At 34.9% G+C, this 20,309-nt stretch overlaps 1 protein-coding gene and 3 non-coding genes across 8 annotated transcripts in view; 3 read left to right on the top strand and 1 right to left on the bottom strand.

Annotated features, from left to right (window-relative positions):
• Positions 1-2,163: 2,163 nt before the first annotated feature.
• Trnam-cau (transfer RNA methionine (anticodon CAU)) lies at positions 2,164-2,254 on the top strand. The gene is given in 2 exon segments: positions 2,164-2,200; positions 2,219-2,254. It is a non-coding gene; the product is annotated as a tRNA-Met (tRNA).
• A 1,568-nt stretch (positions 2,255-3,822) lies between these two features.
• Trnam-cau (transfer RNA methionine (anticodon CAU)) lies at positions 3,823-3,915 on the top strand. Its single transcript has 2 exons — positions 3,823-3,859; positions 3,880-3,915. It is a non-coding gene; the product is annotated as a tRNA-Met (tRNA).
• Positions 3,916-5,405: 1,490 nt separating this feature from the next.
• On the top strand, positions 5,406-5,499 carry Trnam-cau (transfer RNA methionine (anticodon CAU)). Its single transcript has 2 exons — positions 5,406-5,442; positions 5,464-5,499. It is a non-coding gene; the product is annotated as a tRNA-Met (tRNA).
• A 3,831-nt stretch (positions 5,500-9,330) lies between these two features.
• The window catches only part of LOC106067016 (atlastin-1-like), a 33,134-nt gene continuing 22,155 nt past the window's right edge, over positions 9,331-20,309 (bottom strand). For all 5 annotated transcript variants that reach the window (XM_056024131.1, XM_056024132.1, XM_056024133.1 and 2 more), the window contains 3 exons: positions 17,279-17,350; positions 16,082-16,513; positions 9,331-15,215 (listed from right to left, as the gene is read on the bottom strand). In XM_056024131.1, coding sequence (XP_055880106.1) covers positions 15,102-15,215; positions 16,082-16,513; positions 17,279-17,350 — 618 coding nt within the window. In that variant the 3' untranslated portion in view covers positions 9,331-15,101. The remainder of the gene's footprint in view (positions 15,216-16,081; positions 16,514-17,278; positions 17,351-20,309) is intronic.

The following is a 20,309-nucleotide window of genomic DNA, read 5'->3' as shown; positions in this document are numbered from 1 at the left end:
ATCAAGATTGGTCAAGCGGTTTTGATTTCTATAAGTCACATATATACATACACCTCACATTCTACTTTATAATATAGATTAAACACTCAATCACTTGAGGCTCTTTATTAGGGGAGACGACCGTATTCGATATTTTTAACGCATTTAGGCAAACGGTTGTAGATTTTTTGTCAAAAAGTTTTGTTTTTATATTTGTATTGTTAAAGTATGTAAGTTCTGTTATATTAAGTACTATATTAACACACGAACAAATGTTTACTATTTTTTAAGAGAAAAAAATCTATTTATTATGCATTATAAGCTAGACATAATTTAAAACGAATAGTAATCTTGTAAACTGCAATTATGTCGTCCAACTGCTATAGTTGCCCCTAAAACACATAATCCATTCAAAAAATAGTTTAAGGGTGCAGATTTATTTATTAAGTTAGCAGTAGTATCACATTAAGAAGCGAATCTGATGCGAAAAGCTTAAGTGCACTATAACCCAGTAATAGGCTTACTAATCTTGATCATAATATTGACCAGTGCTTGTAATGTTATTACAGCGCCTGGAGCCTACATTTTGTTTGTTAACAGCGCTTTATAAATAAAATTATTATTATTATAAGATGACAGAGAGAAGCAGCCGCAGTAGGTGAAGGTTTGGGAAGGGGGGGAATCATAATAATATATAACAATATATATAGGCCATGTGTGTAAGTGTATACGGAAGTAATCTTTGTTACATTCTGACCCTTAATTCTTTCAGACTTTTTTTGTACCCTAGAATAGGTTCTTTCAGGAGTAAGTGGAAAGACAGTAACCCCGGTTACCCCGCCCTTTCCAAATAGGGGGTCTGGAGGAGCGCTGTAAGCCAGTGACTGGTAAAAATTGGCAAGTAGAGGTTCGCTTTAGTTTTTTATTGGAGTGGGAGGGGGAGTAACCACAAACCCCATTTGGGGTTTGTGAAATTTGGTGACTGTAGTTTATTTTAGCTTTTTTTTTTATTGAAAAGGGGAATTTTACCTTCAAAACCATCTGTTGGGGGTTTTAAACTCAAAACAATATGCAGGGTATTTTTAAACTCAAAACAATCTGCAGGGTATTTTTAAACTCAAAACAATCTGCAGGGAAATTTTAAACTCAAAACTCCCTTGGTTAGCTACACTCATAATTTGGTGACTGTAGTGAATTGCTTTATTTTATTATTAAAGAACTCTGTAGATAGAGTTTTAAGCTCAAAATCCTCTGGAGGGGATTTAAATTTAAAGCCCTATGGAGGGGTTTTAAACAACCCCCTCCACTGGGCTACAATCATATAATTTGGTGACTGTAGTTTGCTTTAGTTTTATATTGAAGAAGCGGTTTTTAACCTCAAAAACCGACGAAAAAGGGGGGGGGGGTTTACCTCAAAAAACTCTTATTGGCTACGATCATAGAATAAGGTGACTTTTTGTTTGCTTTAGTCTTATATTGAAGAGGGATTTTATTTTTATTTTATTTTAAACTTAACTCGCCTCCCCTCCTTTAGCTACGCTCATGGAATTTGGTCGTTTTGTTTATTTTTGTTTATTTTGTTGCTGTTGTTGTTTTATAGAAGACGAGGGTTTTAAACTCCAAACCCCCTTAAAGGAAAAAAAAACATTTTAAAAACCCCTTAAAGAAAAATAAATAAAAATTTACCCCCCCCCCCCCCCTCAACCAGGCAATGCCCATGGTATGTAGATAAGTAGACTAGATTTATAAGTTTGAAAATAAAGGTTATTAGACAAGTGGCCTAGATCTATGTTAATCACTATACCAATCTAAGAAAATATAGGGTATGTTGACCTTTTAATTGAAACATTTACACTGCCATTTAAGAGAATGCCTTAATCGTTGCCACAACCCATCAATGTGTCTGCCTTGAATACAAAATGATTTCAAAACGTATACTCCCAATTGAAAGTTTGGTCTTCCTCAAGAAACTTGAGTTTGTTTTTCAGACCAGCAAGATGAACGAATAGTATAGGCCTCATAGAGATTGGGGAGAAGTGAACATGGAGGCGGGGCTTAAAGCAGAATAGATTTATCACGAACTAGCCAACACTACAAGAGTATATCCTTTCTTGAATGTTACTTTGTCAATGCGTGTGCTAACTTTGCTTCTCGGTCTTGTGTAGGACTTTAGTGTCACTGGTAGCCTCGGTAGCGCAGTAGGTAGCGCGTCAGTCTCATAATCACTTAACGCAGAGCTATCTGAAGGTCGTGAGTTCGATCCTCACCCGGGGCACTTTTTTTCTTGAGCGTTTTTTTGTTTGTTTTTGTTTTGTTTTAACGATAATATATATATATATATATATATATAATGCTTTAATATATGTTTATAAATGTATATATGTATTTATTTATTAATTCTTTATATATAATTATATATATATAGAATGATAAAAATACAAAAAATGAAGAGTAAATAGAACAAAATATCGCCCCTCCTTCTCCTCAAAAGTTCTGGATCCGCTAGTTTACCCATGTCTGTTTTTAACTTGCACAAAGGCCTAGTTAAAAATAACAATGTTCATTGACAATGTAAGAAACCAAATGTATGAAATATCAGATACACCATTAGAGTAATAGTGATCCTTTTAATATCTATGATTCAATCAGAGTTGTTATTCAATTAGTTTCACGAGGAGCCTAAACTAAATTATGGTGTATATTTTAGGGCTCCAGCTTATTCTAATTGACACCAGACATTAGTTAGAAAAGTAAAGGCGGTAGGCTAGCAACATGACACCCTGGTTAACCATATTGCATGGAATGCAGAAAAAGATGACCTTTAAGTCATCTGCCCTATAGATCGCAAAGTCTGAGAGGAGTTGATTCTAAGGTTGTGTTTCTTAATTGCATTTGGAAATACTTGTTTCTTAATTGTATTTCTTTCTCTCCTGATTGACGATAACACCGTTGATTTGACCCCATCTTAACTTAATTTTTGGGTTTATAAACATTAATTTGTGTTATATAAAAAGTGCATGCATTTATCTCTATCATTATACTTTCTGATTCAAAGAAAACGTTATTGACGTTTAACCCTAACAGGCTAGTACAAATGGGAAAAATGAATAACTCCTGAGCGCAGAATATAATTTCGGAGAGATAGAGTTAAAGAAAAACCTGTTTCTTATTTGTAATGAAACTGTGGCCGATTATAAGGTATATAATATATCAGAACATTTCACTTCCAAATATAATTCCAGATAATAGAATTGATTTTACAGCTGTAAATTTGTCTAAAATAAAGGAAACATGGGAATCAATAAATAAAAATGAAATGAGTTAGCCTAAAAAAATTTGAACTGTTCCAGTTCTACAGATGGAAAAAACAACAACGTTAATGTCACTGCAATTGGTATTACTTACAAGTGATCGATGAAACCTCTCTAAATGTAATACTATCTCATTCTAAAAGTTATGTGCAAGGTTTCTATCATTCTATATTTATGAGAAGCTTAGAGAAAGCGATGTCAGAAATAGATTGAAGGATAAACTATTCTGTTAACTTGTAATGATAAATACGTTTGAAGCTGAACCAAACTATAAAAACCAACTATCATCAAATCTATCATTCAATCTGATACTTCATTTCTGTATTTTCTCAATTTAAAAAAAAAATAATGGCCCGCCAAAGTTTTTCCTTTAAGTTTTTGGCCCGCTCCTCAAAAAGTTTGCCCATCACTGGTCCTAGCGGAACCATTCGCGTTCCCTAAGGATTGACGACGAAAAAACAAGAGGATCGAATAGCAAGGAGACCTAGACCCGCGCAACAAACCGTACTGACAGTCTTATGCCCTCGTACGTGCCTCGGTAGCGCAGTAGGTAGCGCGTCAGTCTCATAATCACTTAAAGCTCAGAGCGATCTGAAGGTCGTGAGTTCGATCCTCACCCGGGGCACCTTTTTTTTGTTTTGTTATTGTAATTTTTTTTATTACATCATTTATTTCTATTTATACATAACTTTCAATTGCCTACAACAGCTACTTTTAATGTATCGAGAACATAGTCTCTTGTATTACACAAAGCTTATATCCACTCCGTCCGTCTGTCTAGCTGGTACACGTTCTGTCCACATTCTCGGATCAAGTTGCAAATTTGCATAATTATTCATTGTCTCTAGCAAAACATGAATCAATTAAAAAAACGGACTATTAATTAATTAATTAACGGTAATTAATTAATTTTGTTTGATAAAGAAATGGGGACTTATATATCTTACAGTATTGAGATATATGGATCTGAATGTGCATTGTTTCCCTTATATAAGTTACTAAATTTTAATTTCGTTTGAAAATGAATACAATTACTCGTTGCTACCCATTGCCGAGCATGGCATTGGGATTTCCACTAGCACATCGCCTTCTGTAGACAAGAACTAACCAATTGCCCCGTTGTCTGCTTGTATACATAGGCCTATATAGAGAGATATCAATGTATGTTAAACACGCTGAAGACAATGTATAGTGCCATTCAGGGGCGGACTGGCTATATGGGCATTCGGGCAAACGCCCGATGGGCCGGTACCCAAATGGGCGGTAGGGTCACCTAAAGGGCCTCGTGAATCGCCACTATTATTAAATTGTTAAAGGTTTTATAATAATTCTTTTATACAAATGGTTCTCTGAGCGTCTGTTCAAATAATCGTTACAGATTCTACATTGTAGGTCCTAAATAGTCTTATATTAATACTAATTAAATTGAATAGATTTTCCGAAATAATGTAATAGCCTGCATTTGTAGACAGTGCTATTAGTAGGCTTTATCCTTTTAGGGCCAGCACACTTAAAGATGAAAAAGCAACATAAGGCCTATAGGCCTATATCTCATATAACGATGTAGAGCATGCGTGCAGTTATCGATGCATTATTAAAACAGTGATTTTAATTACAGATAATCCAATAATTGGAGGCCCATCATATGATATACAATTCATGGGCCAGAGTGTATATAGCCGATTTTGACACCCAGTCCTCCCCTGGTGTCATTCGAGAATGGAATGGGTTGCTAATTCAGCCAGGGAAACAAACGAATAAGCAGAGATTAAGTTTTGAAGCAACCTCTGTAATCTATAAGATAAGATAAGATAAGATAAGATGGTGAACTTGAACTTATATTTCCAATGATACTTTTTTTTTTTTTTTTTTTTAAATAGGAATGTGAATGAATGACAGACAGACAGCACAAACATAAAAGCGGATTTTCCTTGTTCAAATACCAAAAATCTACATTATAATTGATTGTAAGCCCTTTATTCATAGATTACATAGAAACTGTATAGTAATGTATAGGCTTAATAATGGCTCGTATTTTCTTATTATTTCGAAAATGGAGTAGGCCATTGTAAGTAAATAGCTCCAATTTTCTTTTACATCACACTATAGTTATCTGCCTCGGTAGCGCAGTAGGTAGCGCGTCAGTCTCATAATCACAACATAGCTGCGAGCAATCTGAAGGTCGTGAGTTCGATCCTCACCCGGGGCAGTTTTTTTTTCTATGTAATCCGCTTGCGGAAAGGAGAAATTGGTCATTTGTGTAGTCTGCCAATTTGTCGAATTAGATGTATAAACGAAAAGCATTCTTTCAAATTTCGACATTTCCTGGATTGCGCTCTCTTTACGATAGAGCACAAATCTTTTTTTTTTAATATACATATTCAAAGATTTTATTTGCGCATATAAATACTCCATTTTTAAAGCAAGATTCGAAAACCACATGCTACATCCAGGGGCAGACTGGCTATATGGGCATTCGGGCAAATGCCCGGTGGGCCGGTACCTAAATGGGACAGTGGGACTGCGCAATGGGCCAATTTAAATGTCAGTAAGCCCCATAAACATGATTTCCCTCTCTCGCCTTTTCTTTTATAAAAGATTTGTACAGACTTTACTCTTAGCCACATATTCCAAAAAGAATGGATTCGCTTCTGTGATTTTCAATACTCTATACACATTGAGAGGGTAACAAACAACATAAGAACTATATTTTGTATAGTCCTACTGAAGTCGAGGTTTGAAGAACAGACTCGAGTGAATGTAAAACGGGACCTTCAGTTTTGAAAATTAATAAGTATTTCTTGATGCTATGAGGTAGTACCATGTACAGCCGTCTGTAGATCCACTGTTCCCAAAACTGACTGTCAAAGGTGCATTATATAATTGGGTTGGTCGGTTCGTTGCAAGATCCTAGGATTTCTCTACTACAAAGACATTCACATATCAAATTATTATTGAAGCAGCTCGTCACGTGACCTAATAGACATTAACGGAAGAGATCAAGAAAAAAAAAAGCAAGAGATGCAGTAAAAGAGACGCAGTAAGAGAGACGCAGTAAAATAGACGTAGTAAAAGAGATTCTGTAAAAGAGATGCAGTAAAAAAGATGCAGTAAAAGAGACACAGTAAAAGAGACGCAGTAAGAGAGACGCAGTAAAAGAGACACAGTAAAAGATATTCTGTAAAAGAGATTCTGTAAAAGAGATTCTGTAAAAGAGATACAGTAAAAGAGACGCAGTAAAAGAGACACAGTAAGAGAGATGCAGTAAAAGAGACGCAGTAAAAGAGTTTCTGTAAAAGAGATGCAGTAAAAGAGATGCAGTAAAAGAGATGCAGTAAGAGAGACGCAGTAAAAGAGATTCTGTAAAAGAGCTACTGTAAAAGAGACGCAGTAAAAGAGATGCAGTAAAAGAGACACAGTAAAAGAGCCGCAGTTAGAGAGACGCAGTAAAAGAGACACAGTAAGAGAGATGCAGTAAAAGAGACGCAGTAAAAAGAGATTCTGTAAAAGAGATGCAGTAAAAGAGATTCTGTAAAAGAGACACAGTAAAAGAGACGCAGTAAAAGAGACGCAGTAAGAGAGATGCAGTAAAAGAGACGCAGTAAAAGAGATTCTGTAAAAGAGATGCAGTAAAAGAGATGCAGTAAAAGAGATTCTGTAAAAGAGATGCAGTAAAAGAGATTCTGTAAAAGAGACACAGTAAAAGAGACGCAGTAAAAGAGATTCTGTAAAAGAGATGCAGTAAAAGAGATGCAGTAAAAGAGATTCTGTAAAAGAGATGCAGTAAAAGAGATTCTGTAAAAGAGATGAAGTAAAAGAGACGCAGGAAAAGAGACGCAGTAAAAGAGACGCAGTAAAAGAGATGCAGTAAAATTACTCGACAGTTGGGCACAAATGATTTCGAAAACTTGTTGAATCTGATGCCAACTTTTACAAAAGAACATTCACAGCTCCATCAGGCCAGTTTAGACGACCTAGAAACAGGTTACTAGCTCATATCCACAAAAATGCAGACTTAAGCCTAAACTCTCAAATTCCAAATAAGGCAAGCAATGTTTATCATGTATGGTAATGCCAGGGCCAATTTTAACCCCAGTCCGCCTATGGCTGCGTTTGCTGCCTATACATTTACAAAGTTAGACACATCTTCCTATTTGTACAAAGCTTATATCAACTCACTGTCTGCCTGTCTGGTCAAAAGTTTGTACACGTTATTTCCCCCCACACCCCTATCTCGGATTGAGCTGAACTTTTGCACAATTATTCCTTTTACCTGACAACAAAAGAATGAATTGAAAAAAAGAAGGTAATTATTTTGTTTGGTATCTTGAACAAGGGAAAGAAATCCTACTTGAAAGATGTGGCGGTATAAGTTGAATTAGTCCCCCTTGAGGACTCTTTGCAGGGCCGGTCTTAGGGCACTGCAACCTATGCGGTCACAGTGGGACCCGCGCTTTCATAGGCCCCGCGCTAATTCTAGGTGTAATTATTAAATTGCAAAATATATACGAAAAATTCCTGTAAATCTCCTGAATTTATTAAAATCTGAAAACTCATAAAAATCTCTTGGAAAATAGACAAAATCGTCCTTTGTGTGTGTCATTCATTGCGGAAAACGCCAATCCTACGCGCGATAAAAGAATAAAGGCATTGTCACCTTTATGTAATAAATTATTAATAATCGTTATAATCGTGCAAATTTTCACCTTAATCGGAAGTTCCAATACTTTATCTACTTTTATAGTCACTGGCATATAAATATGCCATAGGTTACAAGGTTCGTAAAATAAAGTTAATTTGATTGCAATTTTGTACTTATTAAAGAATGAATAAAATTCGAAGTCGAATTTTTTCTAATACAAATTCTTAATTTTCACTTATTATCCTTATTCCCACCCAGTCCCGCGCAATCAGTTTCGCATAGGGCCACGCAATTATTAGGACCGGCCCTGACTCTTTGAGCCCTGAGTGAACATTTTTTTTATGCATGTATGCCCTTCTTCCCTTCCCCTTTAACAACTGTTCCAGACACGTGATAGAATTATAGCCATTGAGAAAGCTAAACAAAAACAATGGTAAAAATAATTTTAATCGCACAGATTTAAATGTCTAGGTCAATCATACATATAACCAGGTAATTACATAACCGATCCAAACTAATTAATACAATTACATTTAATATAAGCTTTGTTTCTTTTAAAGTTTTTTTTTTTTGGGGGGGGGGGGGGGTTTCTATTTCTTTTTTTTTTTTTGTTCTCAGGACAAGAATTTAGTGAAAGATTTTCTGACATGTCGAAAAAAAAAATAGCTGGGTTTTTTTTTGTGTGTGTGTGGTGAATCCGATGTAAAAATAAAGTAAGTGTTGCTAAGCTAGGTGTTTCTTGGTTGTTGTTTTTCTATAAGATATTTTATAATTGGACTAGAAACTTTTCAGCACTTCCGAATCCCATTGTCTGAGCTCTTTTGTTTGTAGCCTGTTCAAACTGAAGGAAGCATTAGGCTTTCACTCCGTGACGTCCCTGGGGGCAGGTTTGGGCTGTGGAGTAATTATCGACAAGTGGGTGGCTGCCTGGTCTACTGTATGTGCGCTGGACTGCCGTTCAGACTAGTCGATGGTCCTGGGTTCAAACCCTGCCTGCTGCCATCCCCGTTGTCCTGTGGGAGTAGGAAGTAGATTATCTTGAACTCTGATTGATACATGTAGAACAAACAAACATACATTAAGGCATGGACCATCACCATGGCCTGTCATTACACACACACACAAACCAAATGAATATTTTTCAATAAAATATTTTGACTAAATTACTTGAGTAAATCCTTTTTAAAATCCAAAAATTATTTCACAAGCAATTTTACCAAGATCCTTTCAATTAAAGTACATTTTAAAAAACCTGATTTCCTTGGTTTATTATATCTTGGTGTAAACCAAATCCAGCAAGAAGACAGCTGCTTAATTTGTTGTTACACGATACACTCTTGAGGTCTACATTTTCATGACGTTTTCAAACTAGCAGTAAAACAAAAAAAAAAAAGAACAGGTTTTTGGACAAAGCTTTATTAAAAATTTCAGGAAAAAAAAAAAGCTAACTTTTCAAAACTTATCTTTACATCTACTAGTTAAACATTATGGACAACAGAATCAGGTCTTCACCAACAGCACACATATAGGTCACATACATCTCATTGGTTTGGTTAATATTTGTCTCAGTATTGCACACAGATTATGAAAGCAATTTGAAGCTGTCTAGTGGACAAATCTTGTCTTTAGCTGAACCACCATGACCAGCAAACAGTCAGTAAGAAATTTTGAGTGATTAATGTGGATAGTTGTCATTAAGTTTTAGATTATACTATAATACTATAGATGTATATTTCCTTGTATGAGATGCAATTCTGACAGCTGAAATACTTTATAAGAACAAATAAACAAACAAGTCTAATTTTGAAGATAGAATGAGTGAACACTATACAGGCCTCTGAATCATTTCAATAGGAATCAAAGTTTTAAAAGTAGTGTTTAAGTTATTCATAGTCTCTTTTTAATTTTAGTTTTAACAAGATATTAGATCCTTCTTTCACGTCCATTATATTTCATTCAGAGGAAGAGTCATTAATTGACTTCAATCAAAACAGTTACTGAATATAGAGAAACCATTTGTTAGTCAAGAAATAAAGGATGGATGTAGCTAATGTTCTTGTCTTGGGCTTTATTCAAAACAAAAAAACTACTTTGGCAAAACTAAAATATACCAAGGGAGAGCATCAGGAAAATGTTGAATGGTGTAAGCTGGCTCAACCACACTGAACAGAGGCAAGGAGAGAGCACTTTTGGTGCTGACATAAACGATGATTAGATGAGACTGCCAATACTATCTACTGGTCAATCTTCAAAACTTGTTTTTATAGTCCACTCCTAAAGAGACAATATTACTTTCATTCCAAGTGTTGAGGTCTACACAGCTGCCTACAGTCTATTTGGATACTAGCTGTACAACCAAGAAACAACCCTGTAGAAACAATGTCACATTTACATTAACAATGGAAAGTAAATACTCAAAAAAATAAACATTTGTCAATTGGAAAAGAAACCAAAACCAAAAAAATAAAAAAAAAGAATTTAATTAAACCCAAAAATGCATTTAGTCGCAAATGCATGTCTGGCAATTCTAAAAAATATAAAAAAATCAATCAGTTAAAAACAAATGAAATACACATTTACAATATCAACCATAATCTAATTAGGAGATTGGAGGACATTAATGACATCTGATAACAAGCCTGTCACAGCCATTTTGCATAATATACTAACATCTTATAATAATAAAAAAAATTCTGTACTTTAGTTGTATTTTAATTATTTCTGAATGCCAGAGATAAACAAAAACTATTTGAAAGCCAATAAATGTTCACTGTTAAAATGTAGCATTTCTTTCAAGCAACTTGTAGTGCAGTGCTAGATTCAATGCAATACGTCTAGTTACTTCTAGTAGGTAACATTCTCATTAAGACAACTCAGTGTTGATATCTACATAAATATATTTACACACATACAAACCAATGGACCCAAAGAAATCAGAAGAAAATAAATTGACTACAAATTCTTACTGTCCTGAAGACCAACCTCTGTATTGTTTACTCAATTTTGGCTAAGACTTTTGGCCTACAATGGTTTTATTTGGATGGAGGTGTAAGTAATGTAAATTTACTAATATATTTGGAGTCAAACAATCGACATCAAATGTTTGAATAAAAAGCCTCATTTCATTTCTTAGCGCATTAAAAGGTAAAGTCATTTCATCCCAACATGGTGTGCAGTAGAAACATGTGTGCTCACACCAGACAAACTAACTTGAGCTTTACAGGTGATATGTTTGACTATATGTACAGGCTTTAAGCCTAGTGTGCCTTACAACAGATCTCATCATAGTCATCTACAGATACCATTGTATTGGTATGTGTGACAGAAAGAACAAAATTCAGTTGTTCTGCTACCTAAATGTACCTACATAGGCCAAGTAAAACTCGATGAGTACTGTTCACACCAATATCACAATGTAGAAAACATATAAACACTTATTCAAATTTAAAACATTCTACAAGACTCGACCATTAAACAATTTACACACTGAGTTGTAGCTTATAAGACTACAGGTTGAAGACTGAAAGGTATGTCAGAAAGGAGAGATAACCCAAGAAAACACTTGGTATTCATGTGGAGCATACTCCAACACAGCAGAACACTCAATGCATCAAGAACATCCTCTTTTAATATTTGGATGACAGCAAACTATCTACCTATATGTTGTTTTTTGTTAAAATAAGTTGGCAAGCTCCAAATAAAGCATCCTTGCAAGGGCTAATGATAGGCAAACAAGCATTTCACAATGTAACAAGACTCAGCCTTTGTTCTAGACTGCTATATAGTGTCAGTTTAATTGTGCATTTTGTTTCACTGTCTCAAAACATCTATTCTACACAGTTGTAAACATTTACCAATGAACTACACAATTGTAACCACATACTATTGATTGTTCTTTTGTATCTGAAAATCTGGCCATTCATTAGTTCCTGGCACTATGGTCAGCCGTTAATGTTTTGTTTGATGTGTTATACTAAACAGCTGTTTATACATGTATTATTTTCTATAGTATATGTATTGCTCTTATATAGCACAAAACAATTTGGACATTACTTTGAATAGACATTTCAGGAGATATCAATTGTCAATTTAATCCTACTTGGTCACAACCAGGCAGTGGGGAGATCTAAGCGCTGCAAATATTTAAATGATCCATTTAAAAAAAAAAATAGGAACAAACATTTTTAAAACTATTTTACAAGTTTTTAAGTTAAGTATTTTAAGACCATTTGTCTTTATTATGCAGTTAACATGCTTAAGTAGGCTGAAATGAACAACTGTCTCTTAAAAATAAAAGGGGGCAGTTGTCCCAGCGTTTGTTATGTTTTCGAACTATTTTACAATTATGCACAAATGAAGTGATTCTAAGTTTCTGCAGTGAAATGTTGAGTAAACTTAAGAGTAAACAAACTAATAATGCTTTCAATTAGTCACACACAAGCACAAATTAGTTGTCACACTTATGTTTCTAAAACCTCCACTCTTCAGTTCTAACTGGTATTATTTAGAAATGACATTAGATTCACTTTACAGAAGGATCTCTAAAACAATTTTCCCCTGGCTGCATAATGCTAGTGAGAAAAAACTACACTGAATAAACAAGCTCTCAGGACATTGGTTAAATAGTCAGTGTCTCTAGAATACTACAACTAAGAATAACTGTTGTGATGAAAATACAAATTGTTTAAGTTGTCACGAAAGAAAACTGTTGATTCAGCTACAACTAGGTAAAAAAAAAAAAGAAAAATTAGCATCATACTGGTATATTTTTTTATCAGGCTAGAAAGTTATTGTGGAATGGTTTATTGTGACATCATTGTTTACAATGTCATCAAACTTCTACTTGCAGAAACATTAATTAGGAGGTAAGATGGTACACAAGGTAAGACTAACTGTAACTAATAAACAACAAAAAAATAAAAATGTTATTTAATTGCAACAAGTCCAAATGTATATTCTGACACAATATTTATTTAAAAAAAAAAAAAACTGTCACGCATCAACATTAACCGAATTTGATTTTTTTTTTTCACCATTTCATGGCATACTACGAAAGGGAAATAATTTAGGAATGTCCATTATGTACAGCAAGTAGTGGAATCAAGGGGCATCACTCACTAAGCACTATGTACAGAAGAGTTATTACCTCCAATCAACAAAAAAAGATAACGCTTTCAAATTGTTTCCAAGTTTGCATTCTACCCCATTCTCCGCAAAACATACAGTAGTGATAATACAAGGAGATATTAGACACAAATAGACAGAAGTAGGCCTAGAGACAATTAGACACAATGTACAAGTATCACTGGAAATTAAAAATTTTGCATATAGAGTAATCAAAATATGTATTTTTCGACATTGTAAAAGGACAAATCTGTCCTCTTGCTTATAGTGTGAGTGGGGGATGGCCAAGTCGTACTTTGGTATGGGTAGAAGTTTTGCTACTTTCACTCTACTCTAATTCTGCAGCACTAAATCCTGTTTCATCACAAACTCTTTACCCCCATCTTTGTACATGGGTCAAACTGGGAAGAGGAAGTGAGGATATTCTGCACACACAAAAGATATTGAAAGCAGTGGAAGAGGTGCAGAAACACACTTCTGTTAAGTGCAGCTCTACTTTGGTTACTAGGTCAAGAATTCTGCCTTCACAAATGTTCTTTGCTGAGACCATGAGAAATAGATGGCTGAGAGACACACACATAAACAATACCCAAAATGCCAACATCCACAAATATCAAGAGTTTTTAACATTCAAATATAAGTACACACATACATTATGCCTCTCCTCCCCCCAACAAAAAATTTACTTAATGATATGGAGACTTACAAAATGTTATGCAAGTCAGTAAACCCATCTATTTTATTTACAAAATAATGTTAAAGGAGCCATATTTCAGTTTCTGACTAATCTATAATGTTCGATTGTCTAAAAATGTATCAAGGTAGTTTTCCGTAGAAAAAAAAATGTGAAAATGTTTTCATCCAGAAAGTTCTTTGAAGAAATAAACTTTTCAGCGGAAGAAAAAATAAAGCTTTACAGGTGATATCAAAGTTTCTAGACTTCAGTATCACATACATAAATGAATATCTATATAAACTAGGCAGAGTATAAATTATTATTCTCTAAATAATCAGATATCTGCTGCGGCAATATTATTAATCATATTTCTAAAAACGACTTACAAATATAGTTTTCACTTCAATAAATAACTAAATGGTTTTCAAGCTAAGGTAAATGTATTACTCGTCTGGGATTTTCAGCTCTCTCTCACACACTATTCTAAAGAGAAGGACAATAACAAATCTCTAGTCCAGCAGAGAAATGAAAATGTAGGGAGTCCATCAGAAACAGTTAATAAGGCACTGATACATGAAAACAAAATAAAGGACATATCTGTACAAGTTCATTTCAGACTCTTTACATTCGGACATTACTAACATATAGAGTGAAGACAATGTTCAAGAATAAATAGTATTAGACATCAAAATGCTTTTATAATTCAATATGGCAATCTTGTTATTTCCCAGTGTAAAAATTCTTTTTCTTTAAAAAAAATGCATTCATAGAAACAAAAATCTGAACTCTGCATATAGACCAAATGGACAACAAAAACTAGGAGCCACACAGGAACCACTCTCTAACTACCATACTGTAACCAATGCATTAGAACATGATTTAAGAAACAGAGAAACAGTAGCACATGCCAACAGTCCTGAACATTTATTGAGGTCTGTTCAATGTGTTACTGTTACAACTCCCTTTTAAATAGGCTCCATTAAAAAAAATAACATTTGTATAGACTTGAAATGAATTGTTCTGGTCTACAAAATAACATTGTCAGTAGATAACAAACTCAACTGTTAATTTGTCTTTGCCTCTATGTACTCTCTGTGTTATTAGCTAAATCAAAACTATATCTTGGGGAAGAAAGATGATCATGGACCAACATTCATTACAGAATAACTGTGCAGGGCTTCATACTTTGAATAATATCAAGTCAGGATAAAATGTGTCAATATCATATCAAGAACGACGCCTAATCTTTTGTAAAATGATTTCTGACAAAATCCTTGTAATTTGTTACACTCATTATTACAGACTCTATCACCAAAAAAAAAAAGCCTAAAAAAAAACAAAGAAGAGAAATGAGGTTATCCATTGCACTTTAAACCCTCTTCTTGTCCTTGCCAGATGCAGGTTTTGTGCTGGGCAAGCCTTGCTGCCGAAGAACCTCTTGTATACCCCGCTCAGTCACTTTAGTGTATGCTTGACTTAGAATCTGAAAAAAAGAAGAGACAAATTCATTACATTGAAGTGAAATAACTACATGACATAAAAGAGAGAACTGAAAAAGAAGAGAAAAAAAACACTGAAGAAATAAAAGGTGGCGCAATAGCTGAATGGTAAAGCACTTGGCTTTCAAACTGAGGAGTTCCTGGTTCAAATTCTGGCTAAGACAGATTTTTTATTTCAGGATCTTTAAGACACTTCTGAGTCCACCCAGCTCTAATGGGTACTTGACATTAGTTGGGGGGAAAAGGCAGTTGGTTGTTTTGCTGACCACATGACACCTTCATTAATCCTATCCCAAAGAAACAGATGACCTTTACATTATCTGCCCTGTAGATCGCAAGGTTTGAAGAAATAGGAGCATTTGAAAATTAAAACAGTAAAAAATATTATACAGTAACCCTATTGATTAGTAGCTAGAATGGCCACAAACAATTCTTTCCAAGTTTTCAAACTAATGGTACCCAACTAAACTGAATTGGCATGGTCAAGCATGGGGGGGTGTGGTTGCTGACCAGTAAAGCACCTGGTTGCCATAGGTGAGGGGGAGTGTTACAAGTTGATATCCCAGTGAAGAATGGGATTTTGCACTTTATGATTTTTAGGACATTTCTTCCAATTCTACAGGGTAACTGTCATTAGTTAGGGAAAATAAAGATGGCCATTGTACTAGCCAAATGACACCTTTGCCATGAAACATGTCTATCTCATGGATGATAAGGTCTGAAAGGAGGCACAGACAGAAATGCAGAGCCAAGCCTTCAGCCCCCTGGATGTCGGAAGTGGTCATCATCAACTACAATGGACAAACTATACAGAAGACTAATAAAACAAGGTCTAGAAAAATGCACTTACATTCTCCCAAAGCAAGTCTGCCAGCTGGTCTATAGCAATAGAAAGACTGCGATGTTCGCCACTGTATCGAGTGTATAACCAGGCCACCAACAGAACCAGGAAGATGATCATTACCAAGTTGATGAGATTGGCAAGCATCTCCAATCCACACATGCCCATAAAACCAGAGAGGATGTAGGTCACCACAATAACTGTAAACAAAACGGAGGGAGTCCTAGTGGCACTAAAAAAGTTTTTGGAGTCGTTGTGTCTGGAAAAGTTCTCAAAGGCTTCTGTCAGGTCTTCCTTAAGTTTCTCTTCATAAGCCAGACTGAACTCTGGACCACCCATTTTGCGAGTGGCATGAAACATGTCAATGCTCTGCTCAGCAAGCCTATTATGCTGAGTTCGGAGAGCTTCAGGACTGAGGTATGGTTTGTCTCCACCACAAAGCTATAAAAAATATTCAAATGAGAAAAGCATTAATAAAAAAATGAGCAAATATAATAATAATGTTTTGTTTATATATCAAACCTGCCTACCAAAAAAAGTCCAAATGCGTAACGCTGATGGTCAAAATGCGTATTTTGGCACCAGAATGCGTAACACTTACGCGATCCACTATTTTGTCATATATATATATATATATTAGATCTAGATGTCATGATTAGATCTATAATCTAAATCTAGATCAATACGACAATAGACATGATATCTAAACTAGATTTGGATCTATGTCTATATAATGAATATAATCTACTCTAGATCTAGGCTCAAGAGTGTTACTGATGCCATGGATCCGCTACAAACGTAGGTCTACTCCAAACTTTTGTAGGTATACCTTCATCCTTGATCTATTCTATACTAAGACTCTAGTCTAGATCTAGACAAGAGGTCCCTGGTTCAAATCCAGGTGAAGACTGGGATTTTTAATTTCGGGATCTTTGGACACCCAGCTCTAATGGGTACCTGACACTAGTTGGGGAAAAGTAAAGGCGGTTGGTCGTTAGTGCCGGCTACATGACACCCTCGTTAATTGTGGCCACAGAAGCAGATGGCCTTTACATCATCTGCCCTATAGATCAAAATGTCTGAAAGGGGAACTTTTAAGATATACTTTTAATGTATTTAAAATGAAAACCAACACTGGATTAATGAAGTATGAAGCTTTGATGTTTGCTCATGCAATTTGATTGACATTCTATGATACACACTTACATCCTCCATCTGTTTCATGTAGAAAGATTTGACATTGGCCACTGCTGCTAGATTGTTGGCTTCTGCTGTTGCCTGGTGAATACAAGAGCAGCACATGATATCTGACCTCACTACAAAAACTAGGTAAAGAGTTTAAAGACAGAATCTCAAGTTACAATTAAGAACTAATAAATTATTTGTGATAAAAATGTTTTTCAAAGGTTCAATATTATAAAACTAGTTTGGTTTGTTATCGCTGCATAAATTGATTGATATACAATAAGAAAACAATTCAGAGACCTTACTATATCATTGCAGAAAGTCTGAACATTTTTGTAAGCTTTGATAAGGAAATAAAAAAAATGATATTTTTTCTAGTTAAGTCAGTTGATGGAAACATGGTTATAAACTAATTCATGTCATTCTCTCCAGAACGAACTCTCATCATCATTTTGAAATGGACTTTTTGTCAGATCAAAATGATGTTTTAAAACTATGTTTGATTTTCTTTTCTCCTAAAATCTTTAAACTTGCTTCAAATTATCAGCAATAGTTTCAAATTGTAAATGTTTGGATTCTTTCCCTTTCAACATATTTTTAAAGTATGTGTGTTTAACACTGTGGTGCTTAAAGTTTCTCTATTTTCATTTGCATGATTTTTTCTAATTTGTATGAAATGAAAGATTAGTATAATTAAAAAATACATTTGATGACATGTGGATTATGAACTATTCCCTAGATATAGCTTTCTAAATCTAGACCTAGCTGACATGTGGATCATGAACTATTCCCTAGATATAGCTTTCTAAATCTAGACCTAGGTGACATGTGGATCATGAAATATTCCCTAGATATAGCTTTCTAAATCTAGACCTAGGTGACATGTGGATCATGAAATATTCCCTAGATATAGCTTTCTAAATCTAGACCTAGGTGACATGAACTAGTTCCTAGATATAGCTTTCTAAATCTAGACCTAGGTGACATGTGGAACATGAAATATTCCCTAGATATAGCTTTCTAAATCTAGACCTAGGTGACATGAACTAGTTCCTAGATATAGCTTTCTAAATCTAGACCTAGGTGACATGTGGATCATGAAATAGTTCCTAGATATAGCTTTCTAAATCTAGACCTAGGTGACATGTGGATCATGAACTAGTCCCTAGATATAGCTTTCTAAATCTAGACCTAGGTGACATGTGGATCATGAACTATTCCCTAGATATAGCTTTCTAAATCTAGACCTAGGTGACATGTGGATCATGAACTAGTCCCTAGATATAGCTTTCTAAATCTAGACCTAGGTGACATGTGGATCATGAACTAGTCCCTAGATATAGCTTTCTAAATCTAGACCTAGGTGACATGTGGATCATGAACTAGTCCCTAGATATAGCTTTCTAAATCTAGACCTAGGTGACATGTGGATCATGAACTAGTTCCTAGATATAGCTTTCTAAATCTAGACCTAGATGACATGTGGATCATGAACTAGTCCCTAGATATAGCTTTCTAAATCTAGACCTAGGTGACATGTGGATCATGAACTAGTCCCTAGATATAGCTTTCTAAATCTAGACCTAGGTGACACTGGATCATGAAATATTCTCTAGATATAGCTTTCTAAATCTAGACCTAGGTGACATGTGGATCATGAAATATTCCCTAGATATAGCTTTCTAAATCTAGACCTAGGTGACATGAACTAGTTCCTAGATATAGCTTTCTAAATCTAGACCTAGATGACATGTGGATCATGAACTAGATCTAGTTCCTAGATATAGCTTTCTAAATCTAGACCTAGATGACATGTGGATCATGAACTAGTCCCTAGATATAGCTTTCTAAATCTAGACCTAGGTGACATGTGGATCATGAACTAGTTCCTAGATATAGCTTTCTAAATCTAGACCTAGGTGACATGTGGATCATGAACTAGTTCCTAGATATAGCTTTCTAAATCTAGACCTAGGTGACATGTGGATCATGAACTATTCCCTAGATATAGCTTTCTAAATCTAGACCTAGGTGACATGTGGATCATGAACTATTCCCTAGATATAGCTTTCTAAATCTAGACCTAGGTGACATGTGGATCATGAACTATTCCCTAGATATAGCTTTCTAAATCTAGACCTAGGTGACATGTGGATCATGAAATAGTTCCTAGATATAGCTTTCTAAATCTAGACCTAGGTGACATGTGGATCATGAACTATTCCCTAGATATAGCTTTCTAAATCTAGACCTAGGTGACATGTGGATCATGAACTATTCCCTAGATATAGCTTTCTAAATCTAGACCTAGGTGACATGTGGATCATGAACTAGTCCCTAGATATAGCTTTCTAAATCTAGACCTAGGTGACATGTGGATCATGAACTATTCCCTAGATATAGCTTTCTAAATCTAGACCTAGGTGACATGTGGATCATGAACTAGTCCCTAGATATAGCTTTCTAAATCTAGACCTAGGTGACATGTGGATCATGAAATATTCCCTAGATATAGCTTTCTAAATCTAGACCTAGGTGACATGTGGATCATGAACTAGTCCCTAGATATAGCTTTCTAAATCTAGACCTAGGTGACATGAACTAGTCCCTAGATATAGCTTTCTAAATCTAGACCTAGGTGACATGTGGATCATGAACTAGTCCCTAGATATAGCTTTCTAAATCTAGACCTAGGTGACATGTGGATCATGAACTATTCCCTAGACATAGCTTTCTAAATCTAGACCTAGGTGACATGTGGATCATGAACTAGTCCCTAGATATAGCTTTCTAAATCTAGACCTAGGTGACATGTGGATCATGAACTAGTCCCTAGATATAGCTTTCTAAATCTAGACCTAGGTGACATGTCTATAGTCAATAAAGTTTTTTATTTTTAATTTTCCCAATGCAAAATTTAAAATAAGTTTTTGAATTTATAAAAAATAGTGTGTGTTACATACAAAGGGAATGCATTTCCATTTAATTCTATACCAAATGCAACATTTTCTGATAACAAGCAAAAAAGTTATTGTAAGTTTAATCATAGCAG

Source organism: Biomphalaria glabrata, chromosome 3 (genome assembly GCF_947242115.1).
Source record: "Biomphalaria glabrata chromosome 3, xgBioGlab47.1, whole genome shotgun sequence".
In the NCBI taxonomy this organism is placed as follows: Eukaryota; Metazoa; Mollusca; class Gastropoda; family Planorbidae; genus Biomphalaria; species Biomphalaria glabrata.
The sequence above is the reverse complement of the archived record's forward strand: the minus strand, read 5'-3'. Positions and strand labels throughout refer to the sequence as shown.